General features: G+C 43.1%; 1 protein-coding gene across 13 annotated transcripts in view; it reads right to left on the bottom strand.

Moving 5' to 3' along the window:
• STARD3NL (STARD3 N-terminal like) overlaps positions 1-14,120 on the bottom strand; it is a 119,237-nt gene that overhangs the window by 19,472 nt on the left and 85,645 nt on the right. For 11 of the 13 annotated variants that reach the window (XR_004538038.1, XR_004538039.1, XR_004538040.1 and 8 more), the window contains 2 exons: positions 8,073-8,126; positions 5,815-5,932 (listed from right to left, as the gene is read on the bottom strand). Coding sequence is in view for 7 of the 13 variants with exons in the window: in XM_033930234.1 (XP_033786125.1) it covers positions 5,815-5,932; positions 8,073-8,126 (172 nt within the window). In the remaining 6 variants the exon portion in view is untranslated. Of the gene's footprint in view, positions 1-4,667; positions 4,723-5,814; positions 5,933-8,072; positions 8,127-14,120 lie in introns of all 13 variants that reach the window. The other 2 variants (XR_004538041.1, XM_033930238.1) reach the window with 2 other exon arrangements.

The raw sequence follows: 14,120 nt of genomic DNA, 5'->3' as shown, positions 1-14,120 counted from the left end.
TTAGTAATTTTTCTTTAAAATCCAGCATAGTACCAAAAGACTGGAGGGTGGTCAACATGACACCAGTGATAGAGACTATTAAAGAACAAAATGACAGAACAATGTACAGCGTCAGCATCTATGAGACAAACATGGTTATTTTTATTACATAGGATTTTTTGGACTCCAGTTCGATTACAAAAAATAGATAATTCTAAATCTAATAGATGCTGGCATTGTCATATTAATATAGGGACTCTGGATCATCTGTTATATTTTTGTCCACTGATACTTAATTTCTGGAAGTCAATTTGGGGACAAATAAATCTCATTCTTGGTCATCTATCCCCTTATCCTATGAGGCTGTAATCTGTGGTACGTAACTTCATGTTAAGCCTACTTTAGACAAGTATAAACGTTGCCTTTTCCTGATCATGACAGGAATAGGTGTTCAACTGATCACACATAATTAGAAGAACCATGACAGAATTAATTATACTTTTTGGTGGGTAAATGTGTGTACCACATATAAGTATGAAAGAATGAGGGCGGAACGTTTGGGGACTAGTAAGTCCTTTAATGATGTATGGAGTCCATTGACTACTTTTGTTGCATTACAGTAAGGGTCATGTTTCTTCCCTTTTCATTAGATTTCTTTACAGATCCAGGGAGGGTGGGTGGATGGGGGAAGGGAAATGTACTTTTAGGAGTTAAATTATTTAATTATAATATTGAAATCACATCATATGTATTATTGTATTAATAATTAAGATGAGGATGGGAGTAAATGATTGTTTAATATAATAATTGTATAGTTATTAGTGCGTTTTATCCAGTATTTATGATTTACCAATTCTATTGCACTATCAAAGTTTGAAAATCAATAAAAATTTAAACACACACAAAAAAAATCCAGCATAGTACCAGAAAACTGGAGGGTGTTAGGATGACACCGGTGTTAGGCAAAATGGTAGAGACTATTAAAGAACAAAATGACAGAACATATACACACGCATGGATTAATGAGAAAGCCAATATGGCTTTAGTTAAGGAAAATCTTGCCTCACCAATCTACTATATTTCTTTGAAGGGGTGAATGAACATGTGGATAAAGGTGAAACGGTTGATATTATATATTTGAATTTTCAAAAGGCATTTGACAAAGCACTTCATGAAAGACTTCTCAGGAAATTAGAAAGTCATGGTATAGGAGGTAATGCCCTATTATGGATTAAGAACTGGTTGAAAAATAGAAAGAGAGTAGGTTTAAATGGGTAATATTCTCAATGGATAAGGGTAAATAGTGGGGTTCATAATCAACCTAAACAACCCTCAAACAGCTAGAAATCAAATCCAGTAATGAAAACCAAATGCTAGAACCAAACAAGCAGGGTGTAAAACAGTTATTCAAGGAGGAAAAGCGTCAGAACCCTATTAGGGAAAAACTCTACGTGCCTCTTTGTGGAGTGGGCAGTGAGCACTATGAGTGCCAATTTTTGAAGTAAGTAGAAACAAAGAACAATGCATCCTAATGTTGTTGTTTCCTCTGTTTCATGGGTGGCTTTCCACTATGGCCACTGATTTTTGGTCTTCTATTTCATAAGTAATCCCTCCCTATCCCTGAAGCAGCCTTCTGGCGAAACATTTTTTTGGCCATTGTCAGAGGAGACGAGAATCTGAGCATGAACGGAGCCACAGATAAGTTGTTTTGTGTAATTTATTTTGCATGAAATGGCAATTATAACTTACTTTAATTACATTGCTAACAGCGATTAACATTTTGTTTGGAATGCATTCACTTATGCTTTTTAACCCAGTGTTCTTCAACCACCGATCCATGGACCAGTGCTGGTCCAAAGAAATTTCCTGCCGGTCCACAGGGCCAGCACGTGCATCAGGCCCAAAACAGTGTTTTTCAACCACCGGTCCACGGGGCGATCGATGCGGCGTTATCTTCGAGCCAGCTTCCTCTTCCTCACTGATTCAGTGCACAAAGCCACGGGCAGTGGCTCCTATGGGCATCCTGCGCCTGAACCGGAAGCCTTCTCTCTGACATTGCAACGTCAGAGGGAAGGCTTCCAGATGAGGCACGGGACGTGCAAGGTGCAATTAGTACTATTATGGGGGCGGGGTCTGGGGTGGAGATTGGGTAGAGATGGGCGGGATCTGGCCCACGACTTAGCCCCGTGTTCTTCAACCGCCGGTCCATGGACCGATGCCAGTCCACAGAATAATTCTTTTATTTCTGCCGGTCCATAGGTATAAAAAGGTTGAAAACACTGGTCTAGATCTACATTGCCAACACAGCACTGAGAGAGTGTTTGCATTGCTAACCGCAATTAACAGTTCGTTTGGACCACATTCACTGATGCCTACTAACGACGTTGTTAACAGCAATTAATATCTTGTATGGATTTTATCCATTGATGCCTAGTTTGCCAACAGCAATTAATATTACCGTTAAGACTGCATTTACTTATGATGTGCCCATCTAAACATTAGCTGTATCACAGTGAGACATTGACATTAAGGGCTAACCTGCGTCTCCATGCCCTATCCGCAGCAGGCCGACCAATTCACGAAGGGAAAATATTCAAATGGGGGTAATCAGAGGCACGCCCCCATCCGACGACACAGATTGCTGTGTAGTGATCCCGACGCATGTGCAGACCTTCTACTTTGCCTGTAGATGGTCTGCGCATACGTTTACTGTCCCACCTGTTCATCGGAGACCTGGCCTGCGTCAACAATTCCCTTCCATGACTACTTCGCAAGCACAAAAACGTTTCTCCTGGGGTTAGCGGCGCTCAAGTTCATTCAGCCCCAGCGAGTCCCTATAGCTAAGCAGGCATAATTATTGACTCTCCTGCTCTCTGCTATCCTTCTCCAGAGTGCAGCCCCGCTTTAAACCCGTGGGTTAAAACCAAGGGCTTGCACTGCGGGGAAGGGCGGCAGAGAGCAGGGCAGCCAGAGCAGATCAGGGCAGAGAGCAGGGCAGCCAGAGAAAGGAGAATTGGGGTAGAAAGCAGGGTTTTAGCACAAGCGACTGGTCCTCACCAGTTACTTCTTTTTTGATCAGCCAACCAGTCGGTGTGCCAGAAGAAAATTTAGTGAATCGCGTCCTTCTTGCTTTGCATGCTGTTTCCCCTCATTTGCATGCACGGATCCGGATCGAATCGGAGGATGATCAGTACACAGGTTAGTGAATTGGGTCAGAGGGAAATCGGGTCACAAACTGATCAGTACATGATCGGTTTGCTTAGTGAATCAAGCCCTAAGAGGAGCACATTGAAACGTCAGCTGTAACACAGGAGAGAGGAGGTTTTTATGTCTATAACGTTACCTACACCCTTTCTAGTTGGAGAAGGGTTCTTCCCTAATGGGGTTCTGAGGCTTTTCCTCTTTGAATAACTGCTTTACATGCTGCTTGTTTGATTCTAGCATTTGGTTTTCAGCTTTTTCATTATTAAATAGTGGGGTTCCCCAGGGGTCTGTGCTGGGGCCACTGCTTTTCAACATATTTATCAATGATCTAGAGACGGGAATAACTAGTGAGATAATTAAATTTGCTGATGACACAAAGTTGTTCAAAGCTGTTAAATTGAAAGAGGATTGTGAAAAGTTGCAAGAGGGCCTTGTGAGATTGGAAGGCTGGACATCAAAATGGCAGATGACGTTTAATGTGAGCAAGTGCAAAGTGATGCATGTGGGAAAGAGGAAACCAAGCCCATAGCTTCATGATGCTAGGTTCTATGTTAGGAGTCACTGCCCAGGAAAAGAACCTAGGTGTCATTGTTGAGGATACTTTGAAACCTTCAGCTCAATGTGCGGCAGTGGCTAAGAAAGCAAATAGAATGTTAGGACTTATCAGGAAAAGAATGGAAAACAAAGATGAAAGTGTTATAATGCTCTTGAATTGCTCTTTGGTACGGCTGCAACTTGAATACTGTGTGCAATTCTGATCACCATATTCCCAAAAAGATATGGTGGAATTAGAAAAGGTACAGAGAAGGGCGATAAAAATAATAAAAGGTTTGGGAAGACTTCCCCATGACAGGGCTAAAGTGGCTAGGGCTCTTCAGCTTGGAGAAGAGATGGTTCAGGGATTATATGATAGAAGTCTATAAAATACTGAGTGGAGTGGAAAGGGTAGACGTGAATCGCTTGTTCACTCTTTCCAAAAATACTAGGACTACGGGGCATGTGATGAAGCTACCAAGTAGTAGATTTAAAACAAATCTGAGAAAATATTTCTTCACGCAACATGTAATTAAACTCTGGAATTCGTTGCTGGAGAATGTGGTGAAATCAGTTAGCTTAGCAGGGTTTAAAAAAGCTTGGATAATTTCCTAAAAGAGAAGTCCATAGGCCATTATTGAGATGGCTTGGGGAAATCTACTGTTTATTCCTAGGATAAGCAGCATAAAATCTGTTTTACTACTTGGGATCTGGGTTGGCCATTGTTGGAAACAGGATACCAGGCTTGATGGACCTGCGGTCTGTCCCAGTATGGTAATTCTTAAGTTCTTATGTTTGGTGTCAGGTCCGATGCTGACCAGTCCTGGGGCCAACTAACAGTGCCCAGTGTCGAGGGAGGTGGAGACCTCCTCGGTGCCGGTGCACTCCCAGTGTTTTCTGATGTCTGGGAAGCCATCTATGTTGATACTTCTGATGCCAGATGTACCGACCTTCGACGTGTCAAACAGCTCCTTCTGTTGAACCTGCTGCACTTTGCATCCTCAACTGCATTTGCAAACAGAAAGAACAAGAGTTAGGATCATGGCCCAAATTCAAGGTACCTGATGCACCAAGAGTGCGGGTCCATTACCAAGATCACCTGATTAAACTGGGTGTACCTCTTGAAGCTACTGGGGGTTCTCGACATCAAAAAAAGTATCAAGACCAAATTAAACTCCCTAATTTCCAATGCAAAAAGGGGCACGAAGAAATTGAGGGTGAGGCTCTGGCCTACATATAGGCGTAACACCGCAAGAAAAGAAAGGAAACTTAAAATGCTGAACCCCCCCAAAAAAAAAAACCAAAAAAAAACCCCCAAACAAACAAACCAACACCCCTAAGGAAATACATGGGTTAGAGAACAAAAAGGGAAAATAAGAAAAACTTGAAAAAACCCGTTTGGAAAGGCAGAGACATGCACACAAAAAAATTCAGATTTGAGAGAACACCAAGATGTGCCTTCTCTGCTCTACAGAAAAAGACTGAGGGATCTGTGCTTGCACAACAAGTGGGAAGGCACCCACCTATATACAGTACAGCACTGCTAGAAGCTCCTGTACACATTTATGCTAGGATGCTCAGTGCTGGGCTCCACTGGATGATGTCACCCAGCTGTGAGAACAGAACACCTGTTTTGTCCTTTGAGAAAATGCTTTCAACATGCTTATGTGGTAGCTTGTTTCTATGTGCAAACCACACATCAGAAGCAAATTGGCAGCTTTGAAAACTATGGCTAATTCCTATGTTTAGGATTCTATTTAGATATCTAAATTTAGGTTCTAAAACTAGGCAAAGTAGAATCAGATTCAATCAGGCAGGCACATTGTATGAATTTCTAGCAATATTTCTCTTAAAAGGTGGCTACCTACAGGCAAATGAACAGGAGGCCTAAATTTAAGAAACCGGACTTAGGTGTGGTTTCAGTTTAAAACTTGGTATTCAGCTAAATAGCAGCCTTATTATGATAGCAAAAGGTTGATGGCATTCAAGAAATATTTCAGGCATTCTTCATTCATAGGCTTGGTAACAGAAACACTGATGCACAGCCAAGCTTTCAGACACTAGTCAATGCTACATACAACAAAAAAAGAAACATACTGTTTTCTTCTTCTGCTTCTTGTGGTAGCACTTTAAAATCCAGAAACCATGTTTCTATCCAGGGAAGTATGAAGGAAATAATGGGGAGCACATAGCCAAATGCACCCTGATAAAATATCTGTAGGGAAAATAAAACACAAGGTAATTTATTTTCTAATTACTCATAAAGCACCTAAATATGATTTCTAATAGAATCCATTACATTTTATGTGTCCTCCTACTGCAAGTGTCTCTGTGCTCAATCCTAATTAAGATTAGACAAGTGACAGATTGCAAGAAGCTGGGGGGGGGGAATGCCCACAGAGCCTGTACCCACGGAATCTTAGACAGAGTACAACTTACAGCTAAAATGAGAAAATGTTTTAGACAACCAGAAAGCAAGGGAAGCAACCAAATCACATGAGCCCAGACCAGCCACACTCTTCCCTCCCTTCCTCCAGCAACCAAGCTCATAACCGGAAGGGCCCCCTCCTTTCCTGTTCACAGACTTTTCTTTCCTTCCTCCAGAAGCCCGAAAAGAGGAAAAAACAAAGAGGCCTGGTTGCCTCCTCTTCTCTCCCTCCCCTGGCTCCCTAAGAACCTGAAGTCTCTTACTTTCTGCATTACACTTTTTAAAGGGTCATGGATTTGATATACTACTTTTCTATGGCATAATCAAAGCAGTATACACATTATTTACAGGCACTTTCTCTGTCCCTAGTTGGCTCACAATCTAGGATTTGTGTACCTGGGGCAATGGAGGATTAAGGGCTAGATTCACTAAGCTTTGCGAGCCTTCTCCAACCCAATTCACTAACCTTCTGCCTGATCTGATCCACACCCGAACTGCACATGCAAATGAGGGGAAATGGCATGCAAAGTAGGAAGGCAGTGATTCACTACACAGAAGAAGGAACACCGATTAGGCTGGCCGATCCAAGAAGCGACTGCTGAGGACCAGTCGCTCACATCCTTACCGACTATCCTGCTCTCTGCCGCCCTGAAATCCCAGCCCTGCAACCATGAAAATAAAAATAAAAAATTTCCCTTGTGCAAAAAGCACCCTGCTCTCTGCTACCCTACCTCTCTGCAAGCCCGTGTTTTTAACCCGCGGTTTTAACCCATGGGTTTAAAGTGGGACTGCACTACAGTGTGTTCTGCTTAGTTGTTCCAATCTGGCTGCAAAGCGTGTTCTGGTCCCTTGAAATGATTCTTGTGGGGGCCAGCAAATGTAGCCACCTTCCCCTTTCTGTTTTGACTTCAAGCTTGAGCGGAGAGCAGGCGCATGCGCGGATCGCATCTCCAGGTAGAGAGGATGGTCTGTGCATGCATCTGGATCGCTCTGCAGCGATACGTGGGATCATTTGGGGGGGGGGGGGGGGTCCAATCAGATCATTTGCATGGGGACTCTTTAGTGAATCGGTTGCCCGGCAAGACTCGGCCACGGATCGAATCAGAAAGGTGAGTTTAGTGAATCTAGGCCTAAATGACTTGTTCCCCAGATTCTCAGCCCACTGCACTAACCATTGGGCTACTCCTCTACTCTTCCCTGTGTGTGTGTGTGTGGGGGGGGGATGGGTTCTTCCTTCCGCACTCCTGCATTTTCAGGCCCAAAAGCCCCAAAGTAATAGGTTCCTCCCCTTTCTTGCTATTTTAATTCTCACTGAAAAAGGAATGCACTGCTGAGGATCCCCCCTTCCCTGCTTTAATAGGTGGAGGAGGAGAGACGCCCAGGGACACACTCCTTTAATAAAATGATGGTGGGAGGAATGGGAAGAATTTAGATTTTTACTTTTGATCAGAAAGTGCGAGAGAGAAACTCCAGAACAGTGGACTTTATTTCACACTTAACACTTCAGGAGGGAAAAGGAAGCTGCCAAGTAGTTTCCTGTTTTCCTTATTAGGCCAGAGGAAGGAAGAGAGAAAGATGTTGAACATAGGGTCTCTTCTTTTTTTCTCACATCGGGCATCATAGGAAGAGACACCACCAGCACCCAAACATCTGTGTGGGTCATTATCTTCTACCAGCAGGTTTGGCATACCTTTCTCTTTGCAGATTCTGACTCCTTCTGTCTCATGTGAGGCATGTGTGGCCATTTCATTACAGGTAGATGGCTATATATATATATATATATATATATATATATATATATATATATATATATATATAGTTCAATGCATACAGATGGATGGACCAATAGACACACTTGACAATAAGCAACCTCTTTTTTGCGAAATGCCCCCCAAAATGGGTCCATTCAACCTGCTCAGAAACATACCTTTGAAAGAATTACTTTTACTAGTAGAAAGGCACTGGTTACTGCTGTTGTAAACTGAAAAAGAAAGAGTTAAATAGAAGTCAATAATTTTTATTTGTATTAAATTACAAATTGCCATCATTGGCACTCATCGCACATGCTAAGTTCATGCGTGAACTCATCAAGCACAAGGAATGCAGGAAAGGCGGCTGCCAACTTCTTCCCTGCAAAGGCAGCGCTGGGGCAGTATTTGCCATAGATCTTATTGGCAGGCAGGGATTGGGCATCCCTGTCAGCTAGTCAAAGAATACTCCAGTTGTGGAGGGATGCCTGAGCCAAACATGAGGGGGCTCAGCCCCCAAGGACTCCTTCCCCCCCACGGCTACACCACCGAAAGGTGATGATGCCTCTGTAGGCCTCATTTAGAATACAGTGTACAGTTCTGGAGACCACACTTTCAAAAAGATATGAACAGGATGGAGACTGTCCAGAGAATGGCTACTAAAATGGTTAGTAGTCTTTATTATAAAGTATATGGGAAATGACTTGAAGATACATACATGCTGGAAGAAAGGTAGGAGAGGGAAGTTATGAGAGAGACATTTAGATCCAGAAGAGCTAAGTCTCTTTCAAGTGAAAGGAAACTCTGGAAATAAAGGGAGCAAAGGATGAATGTGAAGGAAACAAGGCTCAGGAAATAATTTTTCCTGTAAAGGGTGGTGAATGTGTGGAATGTCTTCCTGTTGGCAGTGGAAACAAAGACTTAACTGAATTCAAGCAAACTTGGGACAAGTACATATGATCTCTAAGGAGAAGAAGGAATAGTAAACGGTAACCTTGGTTCATAGCACTCTGGTCTTAACCTTAGATCATCCCTCCACTCCAATGTGTACTGGCATTATAATGCTACTAGACATTCACAGAACTGTGCAATGGTGTTAAATATTCAGGTATCATAACAATGAACATATGAGGCTTAAAATGTTCACATCAACTTAATAATGACAACAACCAGCTTCTAGTCCGACGATACTGCATTTTCATGCTGTTAAATCTGTGAATTTTCATATTTAGTTTGAATTCTCTCAAAAGTTGTATTTTTCATATTTATGTCTTCTATTGCTCTCACTGTTTAGGGGTCTATTTAATAAGGAAGGATTAGGTTCTTACCTAAATAACCCTCTTTCCTGCAGAACAGCATATGATTCCCTACAGATGAGTTAAGACCCCCAACTCACGAGTTGCTTGCAGCAGACAATCATTTTCTTCTCTCTACCCTCTTGTCTCTCTGGGCAGCGCCCCCTCTCCTCAGTCTGTACCAAAACAAGTGAGAACCCATAGGAGAGAAAATACAAATAAGGGGGGGACTTGGGGAACTTCCTGATCCAGATAAGTTAGATATGCTTTGAAATTGTAAACAAGAGATAATAAACAACTACCCCACAAGATAACAAATAACAGTGGAAAAAGAAACCACCTACTTGTGTGCAACTGGCACTAACTTATGCAGCTTTAAGCAAAACTCAATGTGTTGATATAGATTTTGGCTCTAATACACCAGCATTTGAAGGATTCTGTTTCTCTTCCTTAGTTGTGTTGAGCCAAACCGCTGGATACTCTTCCCAGTCTACAAACCAACGCAGGCATAACAGACATCTGACAGGGTAGGGCATAAGGAATCGTATGCTGTTCCACAGGAAAAAGGATTATCAAGATAATAATCTAATCCTTTCTTCCTGTGCATACAGCATACATTTCCTTACAACTGGGACTTACCAGAGCAGTCCCCTGAGTCTAGGGTGCAACAGATGAGCCTGCGACTAGCACAGAGGACCCAAAAGCCCTGTCCTTTTGTGCCATCATGTCCACTTTGTAAAATTTTGTAAAGGTATGTAGAGTAGACCATGTGGCTGCCCTACAAATTTAATCGGGAGGCACTGCCCAGGAAGAAGCCACCCTACTACTAAAGTGAGCTTTCACAGCAACTGGTGACTGCTTTCCACAGCCAATGTATGCCGAGGAAATAGCCATACAGATTTATCAGGAAATAGAGGCTTTAAAGGCCGGTCTTCCCAGATGTCCAGAACTAGTCAAGACAAATAGGTGATCTAACAGATGAAATTGATTTGTCACCTTAAGATAACAAAGAACTCTTCCAACATCCAGTAGCTTCAATACTTTGTCCTGTTTCTTTTTGCTTGCGGGCTGAAAAGTAGGAATCTGCACTTCCTTGTTGACGTGAAACATTGAAACCACTTTTGGCAGAAAGGATGGCACAGTGCACAGAGACACAAAACTGAGGACAAAGACTCTCTGCAAGATAATGCCTACAGTTCCGACACCCTTCCAGCTGAAGTAATTGCAACCAAGACTGTCTTCACAGTAAGATCTATGAGAGATGACTCAGACAGTGACTCATATGGCATTTTAGCAAGAGCCCATAACACAATGTTGAAATTCCACATACTGGACAATGGAGCCTGAGAGCATCTGGATGAGAGGCAAATGACAGGACCTTGGAAATCGGAGCCCGTAAAGGGTCCAACTGCTTCTTATACCAGAGCTGAAAGAATTTCTACACTTTTGCATATGCCACTACATATGCTGGCTTCTTAGACTGAAGAAGAGTCATAATAACCATATGTGAATGCCCTGTTTGTGTTAAGGTTCGTGTTCAATAGCCATGCCATAAGCCCAATGCTTTCTGGCTTTGTTAGGGCTATGGGTCCCTGGGACAGAAGATCTTGGTGCAGCGGTAGTCAGGCAGCTGTACCACTGCAACTAGATTTGATTTATGTACCAAGGACGATGCAGCCAATCTGAGGCCACAAGGATCACTAATACTCATCCTGCGAAGAACCTATCATTAGCCACGAAGGGAACACATACAATAGACTAGGGCTGCCCAAGATTGAAACAATTGACCAATAGTGGCCATGTAAATTATTAATTAGTAATGCTGAAAGCGCCGAGCCTTGAGGGACTCCACTCCTCACCTGAAAATTACTCAAAATCTTAATCCCATTCCTTACTTGGAAAGAGCGATCAAGTACAAATTAAGCCATTTAAGGATGGTACCGCCCGCCCCAAGGTCTTTCAATCTCTGCAACAGTTTCTGAAGATCTACAGAATCAAAAGCTCCTGATATCGACTCCAGCAGGAGTCACCATTGTAGACTCCGTTGTCCAAGCCATGACTGAGAATCCTTCTGAGGTGACCAGTGTGCTAGTAGTGCACTCTGTAGAGAACACAGGTGAGCTCTTGCCCATGTAATCACCTCTATAGTCACTACCATGGAACCTATTACCTGAAGGGCAGACTGGATGGATCATTCAGGTCTTTATCTGCTGTTAATTTACTATATGTTACTATGTAATGCCATGCTGTAGGAGTTGGCTTTGCCAAAATTTCCATAATCTGGTGTCTGAGCTTCAGCTTGTTTGGTTCTGGGAGAAAATCTCAGCACTCTATGTTGAACAGAATCCCCAAAATACTCCAAACTGAGTTGGCTCCAAGTGGCTCTTTTTGAAATTTATAATCCACCCCAGATTCTACAGAAGATGGACTATTTGAGACTCTGCCTGGCAACATTCCGTCACACCCCCAGATCCTACAGAAGATGGGCTATTTGAGACGCTGCCTGGTGACATTCCGTCATGAATGATGCCCTGATCAGCCAATCATCCAAGTACAGATGAATTCGTATTCCTGCTTTGCATAGATGCACTGCTGCCACCACCATTACCTTGGTGAAGGTGCGAGGCACAGTTGCCAAATCAAACAGCAGTGCCAAGAATTGAAAATGGCTCTCTAGCACAGTGTTTCTCAACTCGGCCCTGAAGTACCCCCTTGCCAGTCAGGTTTTCAGGATATCCACACTGAATTTATTTAAACCTGATTTGCTTACACTACCTCCATCATATGCAAATGTCCTTCATGCATATTCATTGTGAATATCTTGACAACCTGATTGGCAAGGGGATACTCCAGGACCGAGTTGAGAAACGCTCCTGTGCTCTGGAAAGATAGAGATATGCTAGTAATGTCCTTCAGGAAAAATGCTAGAAATGTCCTTCAGGAAATTACTAAAAACTGATCTATTCGAAAAATTTGTAAACTGATGTCCCAGATTATTACTGGTAAATTACATACTGATCTTATATAGCTAGTACATTTTTGCTGAATTTTATTGTATTCTAACATATTGTATTTTACTCACCTATTCACCTATTGCATAATTCTAGTTCAACTTTTTAGAATATTGTATTTTATTCATTGACTGTATATTTTAGTATTGTATGTGAACCGCCTAGAACTATGTGGTAGGGCGGTATACAAAAATAAAATTATTATTATTAGTAAGCCTCTGTCAGATCCAACAAGGCTAAAATTTCACCTGGAGCTACTGAGGAGATGACCGATCTCACCATTTCCATCCAGAAACTGAGAACCTTAATGCTGCATTGACTGCCTTGAGATCTAGAATTAGTTTCCAGTCTTCTGAGTCTTTTTTGGCACAATGAAGTATACAGAGTGTCTCCCTGTGCCCGAATCCGAGTCTGGACTGGCTCTATGATTCCAATTTGTAACAGCCTTTGTACATTCACACTGACTTTGGCCACTTTCTCCGGTCTTCCTGCTGGAGAATCCAGAAAAAAGGTCCTTGAGGGGCCAACGGAATTCAAGTTTGTATCCTTCTTGAATTACGTTCAGCACCCTTTGGCCTGAAGAAATCTGTGCCCAAGTCTCCCAGAACTCCAACAGTCTTCCTCCTATGTGGGGGTTCTTGGAGGCTTGCCTGGCATCATTGAAACTTCTTAGCATTGGCTGCTGAATGAGAGCTGGATGTGGAGACTCTCAAGGAGCCTCCAAATCCTCTGTCTAAAGCCCTGAAAGTACTTTTGGGATGAGGAACCCGCTGACCCTTAATGTAGTTTCCTATAGCTGCGAAGAGAACCACAACTTGAACTCCTGTAACCTTGTAGTTTACTATCCGGCAAGGGCTTGGGACGGCAATCCATTATGCTAGTCAAGTCACCCAGTCCTTTGCCAAGAAAGCAATGTTACTTACCGTAACAGTTGTTATCCAGGGACAGCAGACAGCTATTCTCACTAGTGGGGTGATGTCATCCGACAGAGCCCCGATACGGACATCTTGCAAGCATGTCTTGCTTGAAGAAACTCAGAAGTTTCGAGATGCCCGCACCGCGCATGCGCCAGTGCCTTCCCGCCCGATGCTCCGGGCGTGTCTCCTCAGTTCAGGTAGCTAGCAGAGAAGCCAACCCAGGGGAGGTGGGTGGGACGTGAGAATAGCTGCCTGCTGTCCCTGGATAACAACTGTTACGGTAAGTAACATTGCTTTATCCCAGGACAAGCAGGCAGGTATTCTCACTAGGGGTGACCTCCAAGCTAACCTCAATGGGATGGTGGGAGAGTTGGCAACTTAGGAGAATAAATTTTGTAACACTGTTTGGCCAAACTGTCCATCCCGTCTGGAGAAAGTATCCAGACAATAATGAGAGGTGAAGGTATGAACCGAGGACCAAGTGGCAGCCTTACAAATCTCCTCAATCGGTGTCGATCTGAGGAAGGCAACAGAGGCTGCCATTGCTCTGACCGTATGGGCTGTGACCTTACAGGGAAGGGGTAATCCAGCCTGGGCATAGCAGAAAGAGATACAAGCCGCCATCCAGTTGGAGATGGTACGCTTCGATACAGGTCGTCCCAACTTGTTTGGATCAAAGGAGACGAAAAGTTGAGGAGCAGTTCTGTGTGGTTTGGTGCGATCCAAATAGAAAGCCAAAGCGCGTTTACAATCCAGAGTGTGTAGAGCTGATTCTCCAGGATGAGAATGAGGCTTTGGAAAAAACACTGGAAGCACAATGGATTGGTTGAGATGAAATTCAGAAACTACTTTAGGCAGGAATTTTGGATGAGTGCGGAGGACCACCTTGTCATGATGGAATACTGTGAAAGGTGGGTCCGCCACCAAGGCCTGAAGCTCACTGATCCTGCGAGCAGATGTGAGGGCCACTAGAAAAACCACTTTCCAAGTTAGAAACTTTAGTG

The sequence above is a fragment of the Geotrypetes seraphini genome, chromosome 2 (assembly GCF_902459505.1).
Source record: "Geotrypetes seraphini chromosome 2, aGeoSer1.1, whole genome shotgun sequence".
In the NCBI taxonomy this organism is placed as follows: Eukaryota; Metazoa; Chordata; class Amphibia; order Gymnophiona; family Dermophiidae; genus Geotrypetes; species Geotrypetes seraphini.
The sequence above is the reverse complement of the archived record's forward strand: the minus strand, read 5'-3'. Positions and strand labels throughout refer to the sequence as shown.